This window comes from Leptodactylus fuscus, chromosome 4 (assembly GCF_031893055.1).
Source record: "Leptodactylus fuscus isolate aLepFus1 chromosome 4, aLepFus1.hap2, whole genome shotgun sequence".
In the NCBI taxonomy this organism is placed as follows: domain Eukaryota; kingdom Metazoa; phylum Chordata; class Amphibia; order Anura; family Leptodactylidae; genus Leptodactylus; species Leptodactylus fuscus.
Window position 1 is genome coordinate 20626622 of NC_134268.1, and position 9032 is coordinate 20635653.

General features: G+C 43.4%; 1 protein-coding gene across 1 annotated transcript; it reads left to right on the plus strand.

Annotated features, from left to right (window-relative positions):
* The first annotated feature begins 241 nt into the window (after positions 1-241).
* Positions 242-8341, plus strand: HAS2 (hyaluronan synthase 2). Its single transcript, XM_075272069.1, has 3 exons — positions 242-868; positions 5979-6080; positions 7412-8341. The coding sequence occupies exons 1-3, from the start codon at positions 242-244 to the stop codon at positions 8339-8341; spliced, it is 1659 nt and encodes a 552-aa protein (XP_075128170.1).
* Positions 8342-9032: the final 691 nt, after the last annotated feature.

A 9032-nucleotide genomic window follows, 5' to 3' on the forward strand; every position in this document is an offset into this window, starting at 1 on the left:
ATGGGGGCCCTAAATTGAGCTAGACACCTCCTCGCAGAGGCTTATGTTCCAAGAACAAAAGGATAGGGCTTACAAAAATTGAACATGCCTTTTACTTCAAGATAAAAATTGGTGGATGTGGCCAACTCTTTTATGTATCAACTCCTTGACTCCTGGACATGTTGATTGATATAAGATATCGCATGTGACTTAATATTCCAGATGTGTAACTAACATGTTCTAATTTTTTTTGTCTTTTCAGATGCATTGTGAACGATTTATATGTATCCTGAGAATAATTGGAACTACCCTCTTCGGAGTGTCCCTCTTACTAGGAATTACAGCTGCTTATATCGTAGGGTATCAGTTTATCCAAACGGACAACTACTACTTTTCTTTTGGACTATATGGTGCCATATTAGCGCTACATCTCCTCATCCAAAGCCTCTTTGCTTACCTTGAGCATAGGAAGATGAAGAGATCTCTTGAAACCCCTATCAAACTGAATAAATCAGTTGCCCTATGTATTGCTGCCTATCAAGAGGACCCTGACTACTTACGAAAATGTTTACTGTCTGTGAAACGGTTGACCTATCCTGGAATGAAGGTCATCATGGTCATCGATGGGAACTCTGATGATGACCTCTACATGATGGATATGTTTAGCGATATTATGGGGAACGACCAAAGTGCCACTTATGTCTGGAAAAATAACTTCCACGAGAAAGGTCCCGGGGAAACTGAAGAGTCGCACAAAGAGAGTACACAACAAGTCACCCAGCTGGTTCTTAGCAACAGATACGTGTGCATCATGCAAAAATGGGGAGGGAAACGTGAAGTGATGTACACGGCCTTCAAAGCTCTGGGACGAAGCGTGGATTATGTGCAGGTAGGTAATAAGTTGCTGCGTGTTGGCCAACACAAACATGTCCTCAATAAAGGACCCTTTGTATAATCTGTGTAGAGTGTTACAGGATATGCCAGGCTCTCGTCAACACAGTGCACCATTCAGACCATCCAAAGCACAGCGTGCTCCATGAAAGTTGGTTTCAACCTTGTATAAAGAGGCCGAATAAACTGTAAAGTGAAATGAAAGTGGATAACGTCATCCCGAAAACTGACAGGGTGCCACCTTTAACCATAGTCCTCCCCTCCCCCCTGCCTTCCATGTGTTCCTAGAAATTCTCATGGCACTCCAAGCAGGAGCAAAAGGGAATTAATTCACTGGATTGTAGTCAGTATGAGCAAACCAAATATTTACCCATAGCCTAAGGTTAAAATAACACTTACATAGGGGGCACTTTGTTTTTAATATCCGGGTGGCCATTAGGCCATTAGCCATATAAAAAAAATTACAGTACCAATGGTGGAGCCCAGACAAAACACAGCTGGTTGTAGCGTTACGTAAAGGTGGGAAGTACATCGTAAAGCAGATGTGGCCTTGTAAGATCTACACCTTGTGGCCCCCGTCTGGCTAATTCTGGCCCAGGAACTTCAATATTATAGCTCACACTTAAAAAATATACCAAATAGGGGTCCAAAGGAAGTGAGTCCATCATCCGTCTTCTTCTACAGATGTCCATATGCATTCCATGTATATTTGTTGAACTCACTGATTTTGGCAAGACAGGTTGACCATCTAATGTGTATCGGGGCACCAAGACCATCTAACGTGTATCGGGGCACCCAGACCATCTAATGTGTATCGGGGCACCCAGACCATCTAATGTGTATAGGGGCACCCAGACCATCTAACATGTATCGGGGCACCCAGACCATTTAATGTGTATCGGGGCACCCAGACCATCTAACGTGTATCGGGGCACCCAGACCATCTAATGTATATCGGGGCACCCAGACCATCTAATGTCTATCGGGGCACCCAGACCATCTAATGTGTATCGGGGCACCCAGACCATCTAATGTGTATTGGGGTACCCAGACCATTTAACGTATATCGGGGCACCCAGACCATCTAACATGTAACGGGGCACCCAGACTATCTAATGTGTATCGGGGCACCCAGACCATCTAATGTGTATCGGGGCACCCAAACCATCTAACGTGTATCGGGGCACCCAGACCATCTAACATGTATCGGGGCACCCAGACCATCTAATGTGTATCGGGGCACCCAGACCATCTAATGTGTATCGGGGCACCAAGACCATCTAATGTATATCGGGGCACCCAGACCATCTAACGTGCATCGGGGCACCCAGACCATCTAACGTGTATCGGGGTACCCAGACCATCTAACGTGCATCGGGGCACCTAGACCATCTAACGCAGGGGTCCTCAAACTGCGGCCCGCGGGCCACATGCGGCCCGCCAAGCACTTCTGTCTGGCCCCGCCGACAACGCCGGCAGGCGTGCATTTATAATGAAGCCCCTGGGGAGCTCGGGCCAGGCCATGGAGCGCACTTCACTTTACCTATTGGAGGGCACCGCTCCTGATGTCTGTGCGACCTGCTCTGCCTCCGGCCCACTGTTTAAAAAGTTTGAGGACCCCTGATATAACGTGTATCGGGGCACCCAGGCCCATCTGATGATGGCAGATGTTGGGTAAGAGAAGGATCAGACCTGTTGGTTTTCAACATGCCTGATTTTTTTCTAAAGGCGCTAAGTCATGGCAACGACTAGTTCCCTTCTTCCAATATGGTCGAGCCGAGTAGACATCTGTGTATTGGAGAGTCAACAGTAGATGAGCATCTAGCTTTTATGTCCGTCCCAGTGTCAAAAAATGTAACGTGACCCTCCCAAATAGACAACAAGGCTCACAGATCACACGGACCTACTGTATATAAAATATTTTTAAGCTTACTGAATGTTGGTGATAAATGGGGACAATTGCGCCCCCTAGATCTTAACTGGGCAAATGCGCGATGCCATATGGTCAAGAGCCCCATTCTTTTTTTTAATCATTTTTTCATTCACTATACACTTAATACTTCAGTTCATTATTCCACCCCTGCCTTATTTTTCGGCTTCGAGTCTAGACCTCAAACTCCAGTTATAGAAAATGCACCAAAAATATTTTCCCACATTTGCAACAAAGCTGCCCTTATATTCCATTAAAAGATGAAACACAGATGAAACATGTAGAGAATGTTTCCCTGCGCTACATACGCGCTTTTAACTCCACAACACCTGAAGTTCGGCAGCGTCTTGTAATGTAAACTAAGGTCAAGTCGTGTTAACCCCATAAGCCCCAGACTGTAGCCACGACAAGCACACGATACGGTAGATCGGCCGGTTGTTGGCGAAGGTGGAACGGGAAAATATTTTCTCTCGAGAAAGTCTTTAGCCCCGAATCCCTCGACATGTATCACCTTCCAAATCCATTTGACTGTCTCTTAACTATGAGTCAGGCGGGTCCTCTTCTCCCCCAGGATCCTGTTGTATAGGGAGGGTCTCCTTGCCCCGGCACACAGAGTACATCTGGTCAAAGTTTTTTTTTCAACGTCTGACGTTAACTATGTGAGTTTTCTAATCCCAAAACAGTCTAGTGGCATTTTTCCAGGAAAACTAGGTTCTCGATGTAAGGCAGGTTTTATTTGATTATGCTTTTTTATTTTCTGCCTCAACAGCTGATCTTTTTGTGAATAGTCGAGAGGGCGGGTTAGCTTTTGAGCGGAATAAAAAAAATTCAGGTCTTATCCATTTAAAGTTATAGGATACCCATGGGGTGTACTGGGCGTAAAACGCGTCTGGAAGTATTTATAGCTAGCCATAGACGTATTTCTTAGAGGTCAGTCGAATGTTCTGATGTCTTATAACACACATGAAATAAAAAATGATGGTCATATGTAAATAGTTTTGAGGAATGATCCCCTACCGGTTTGGGTAGACCGTTCCTATGAAGACCAGATTGAGAGTTTCCAGGGGATACTGAATATAAATAGAGATGAGCGAGTAGTACTCCATCCAGTAGGTATTAGATATAATACTACGGTATTCGAAATACTTGTACTCGATCGAGTACCACTCGCTGTTCGAATGTAAAAGTTTGATGCAGAACCAGCATTGATTGGCCGAATGCTATACAGTCGGCCAATCAACGCTGGTTCTTCTCCTACCTTTAGAAGTCTTCTCCGTGCAGCGTCCCCGCGGCGTCTTCCGGCTCTTCATTCACCCTGGCAGGCATCGGGCCTGGGCAGAGCCGACTGCACATGTCTGCTTGTAGTGCGGGCATGCACAGTCGGCTCTGCCCAGGCCCGATGCCTGGCAGAGTGAATTCAGAGCCGGAAAATGCCGCGGGGACGCTGCACGGAGAAGACTTCTCGGAGGATCCAGCCCGACCTTCACTCGTGGACTAGGTAAGTTCTATTTGATCGAATGTCGCCTACCCCTGAAACGAGCATTTTCCCCCAATAGACTATAATAGGGTTCAATATTCGATTCGAGTAGTCGAATATTAAGGGGCTACTCGAAACGAATATCGAATATCGAACATTTTACTGTTCACTCATCTCTAATTCTAAACAATATCTGTGTAGTCATTGTAGTCTCAAGTCATTGTCTTCCATTTTCCAACCCTTCTATCATCTGTAGTTGGGCATATACACTAGATTAAGGTTGGTCCGACCTGTCAATTTTATGGGATCCCAATGTGTATGGGATCAGGATGCTGGATTTTAACATGCCCATTCCTATGGTCCTCAGAGGATATAAGATGCCACCAGGGGTGTTTTCCCATCTCCATGATCAGAACATACGCATACTTGGCCAAGGGTACATGACTATGGGTCGGAGGGTCAGTACAGGAGCTGGCCAGCCTCTGGAGGTCTAGACAAAGATTAGTAACATTTCAGTGCAGAATCAGACTACGTTTGTAGTCAGTAATTGGGTTGAGCGAACAGGATTGGAAAAGATCGGATTCCAATTGGCAATCGAGCAAATTTCATGATCGTCTGGAAAATGATCGGAAATCAAATTTTAAAATCGATCCTGAAATCTCAAGATTGGCTCAACCCTAGTCAGTAACCCTGGAGACAAATACGTCTACATAGGAGCTGTAAACACAAAACGGTGGAAGATTGTAAATCAAGACTAAGTTCATTTGGTTTGTGATGTCATAACTTATAGATCTCCGATCATCTCAAGGAGTAGACAGTTGACCTGTGAACATGAATGTGACTGTCGTGCAACATGGGGCTCTAGAATCTACTATGTGTCCATTGTAATAATGGTACCATGTTTCATTTGTATTCCTATGTGGTTAAGGGGCCTTTGGGCTCCCCTAGTCTGCTCTGAACCCCTTATAAAGATGCCCCTGCTCAAAAATTTAACAACTTTACCCTAGGTTCACACTCTTGTCTGTCCATTATTTGCGTCCACATAGTTAACTGGAGACCCCAAATTATAATAGGCGCCGCTTGGTGTCCTCCATGTAGGACTACTCTCTCCGCCAATAGACGGAGACTCCAACGCAGATGTCAAACTAGCCATAACAGTGTTTTTGCAATTTTTTGACTGCTCACTTCTCTACAGTCTCCGGCTCGGCGTGACTGAGTTTACTTATTTATTACAAGTAAATATTCTGTTCGCTTCAGCCAAGCGCCGAGCAGCTGCAAATATTCTATTTGCTGAGCCGTGAGCAATAAAAATGATACAATAAGAGCCTGTTGCTGAAAGCGGAGTCATCCCATCAGAGAACCGAGGCATAGAAACCAATCCTAAAGTTTGTTTTTGTGTTCCTCTTCGAAGATGTTCCCACAATACGAAACACCTGGCGCGTCCGAGTGTCTGGTGTCCTCTATGTAGCGGGACAGGAATTGTGTTTCACCTATTCTTAACTTTTATGAGAGTCAAAAGATTTACTGCAAAAATTGCAAAAAAAATTAAAAATTGAGTCCAACATTGTGCAATTTAAAAATTGGATCATAAATCATAAATTGCAAGTGATTAAAAAATCAACAACTTTTATTTCATTTATGAAAATATGTAGATGTTTAGATGGAAAGTTTTACTCAAATTTTTGTTTTTTGTTTCATTAGGTATGCGATTCTGATACAGTCCTTGACCCAGCATCATCGGTTGAGATGGTTAAAGTTTTGGAAGAAGACCATATGGTGGGAGGAGTTGGTGGAGATGTCCAGGTAAATGAATGTTGTGGTCATAGACCTGATGGTGGATCCCAGACCAGAGGAGTAGACTGACTTTCCATAAGATGGAGCAAAAATTTAGTATGCTGCTCTTGAGTGGTGTCAAACTACCGAGGGCGAGTGTCTACAACTATTAAGAGACATTGACAGGTCGTGTACTCAAGGTGTTAGAGAGCTTGAGGAAGTGACAACAAGCCACATTTCCTTGGCCAACATTTTTACATACCATGCTTGAGTAGCAAACGTAACTTATGTCCTGGTGGAACCAAAGCCTTACTACGATTCTGCTAGTAGCGCCTAACCCATTGGACATATCTTACCACCCCTGTAGACCGTAATTGTAAGCCCCAGGACATCGTATCATAAAAACATCCACCAAACCTTCTGGACAAGTTGGGTTTGATAAGAAAGTATAAGTGTAGCCCAAGTCAAAGTCATCTTCTTGGTGTCCTCCAAAAGAGGACACCCATACTATAAATGGAATAGGGCCTAGAGTTTGCTTATTTTCTCTCTCTCCCAAGCAAGTTTCAAATCAAGATCAGGAATCCTGAGTAATATGGGATGTATAGATTTATCTGTCTCCCCAGCGGACAGCTGGCAGCTGTCTTTTGCCTATAGAGATGTCTGACTGTAACCCCGGCCCGGCTCTGCAGCCTGTCATTTCCAGGAGCTCCTTGCTGGTTTTGGCTAGCACTATCCCTTTGAAAGCAATACTCCTTGTAGTCACTTGGATGACATGGGGCTTGCTGAAATTCTAATTTATGATTATCCTGAGGACTGGCAGGAAGCACGGCCCCTGCTAGACAAACGCTTGTGCTTTTACAATTACAATAAAATATGACCAATGAAGGAGAAAGACTTAGATGTTCCTTTTGATGTTCTGCTCACTGCTCTATTGTTCCTTTGCGTTCCTTTGCCTCATACATATAATTTAGTCTGATGTCGTTCTCAACCAGAGTCATTATTTCTGTATTAAATCGCCTCCATGTATTTAGATAGGATACTGATGTATAATGTCTTTGTATTTTTAGATCTGTATTAGTGCCCTTCAATAATTATACCCTACATCCAACTTGTAGTTTCAGAACCGTGGATACGAGCCAAAGGCTATATCCAAAACTGAAAAAAATGAATCGTAACGTTAGAAACCTAGCTGCCTTCTTCCCAAAAACAATGGAGCTGAGCTGCAATACCCTACAAGACCAATGGGCAGGCGTGGCGCTGTTTTTGGAAGAAAGTAGCCTAAACAAAACAGATACATTGAATTAAAGATTCTTGATGTTTTCATAAATTTAATTTTTTTTGTATTTTTTTTTCCCATGCAGATTTTGAATAAATATGACTCTTGGATCTCCTTCCTAAGTAGCGTGAGATATTGGATGGCCTTCAACATCGAGAGAGCTTGCCAATCCTACTTTGGTTGTGTCCAGTGCATTAGCGGACCTCTTGGGATGTACAGAAACTCGCTGCTACACGAATTCTTAGAAGATTGGTACAATCAAGAATTTTTGGGCTCCCAGTGCAGCTTTGGAGATGACCGACATCTAACCAACCGAGTTTTAAGTCTTGGCTATGCAACCAAATACACAGCACGATCCAAATGCCTTACCGAGACCCCCATCGAGTATCTAAGGTGGCTTAATCAGCAGACCCGTTGGAGCAAGTCCTACTTTCGCGAATGGTTATACAACTCCATGTGGTTCCACAAACACCATCTCTGGATGACCTACGAAGCTGTGATCACCGGATTCTTCCCATTTTTCCTAATCGCCACTGTCATCCAGTTATTCTACCGGGGACGCATATGGAACATCTTGCTCTTCTTGTTGACCGTACAATTCGTTGGCCTCATCAAGTCTTCGTTTGCCAGCGCTCTTCGGGGGAATATTGTTATGGTCTTCATGTCGCTCTACTCGGTGCTTTACATGTCTAGTTTACTACCAGCCAAAATGTTTGCCATCGCCACCATCAACAAAGCGGGCTGGGGCACATCAGGAAGGAAAACTATCGTCGTCAACTTTATAGGATTGATTCCTATCACCGTTTGGTTTACAATCCTTTTAGGTGGTGTCATTTACACCATATGGAAGGAAACTAAAAAGCCATTTGCAGAATCGGAACAGACAGTTCTCATAATCGGTGCAATACTCTACGCGTGCTACTGGGTGATGCTATTGACTTTGTATCTGGCCATGATCACGAAATGTGGCAAGCGGAAGAAGGAACAGCAATACGACCTGGTGCTTGATGTATGATGATACTCAATCGCCCGGGATGTATGCAAACTTATCAAAAACGATTGAAAGCCTTAAGAGACTTTATTTTTTATTATTTCTCTAGTATTACCGACATGAATTCATGTCTTTAAGGGAATTGCAATACTGCTGCTGGGACTTGAACAAACACTATAGGTGGCTCATTTCCGCTGATCCAATGCCAAATAGATGAACACTTTCGCGAAAATGAAACACAACTTTGAAACAGGGCTCTCCTCGTTTCGGGGGAAAGGGCTAATTTTTGTGCACTTTTTACATTGTGCATATGCCTGACAGTGTTATGTTCTATATACCTCACTGGTCATGCTTATGTCTGGGTGGTCAAGTTGGAGTTGGAAAGATTTCTAGGCCTCGTACACTATAGGACCTTTTCTCTATTTTTTCCTCTGGAAAAGTTCCTATTAAGTGGGCCAATTGGCTCTAGCAATACACGACAACTTTATTTATAGACTTTTTTTTTTTTTTTTTAATTTTAGTGATGGCTCTTTGGTCGTCAGTTCTAAATGCCAGATGTGCTTTAAGGAAAAGCATTATGGTTATGCTGTATTTTTATATTATTGTAATAATTATGGTTTTTTATTTGTATGCCAACGTTTAAAGGTTTTCCATATTTTATATTTTACGTATCTGATAAATCATTTGGTTCTCTATTCTTTTTTTTGTTTTTTTG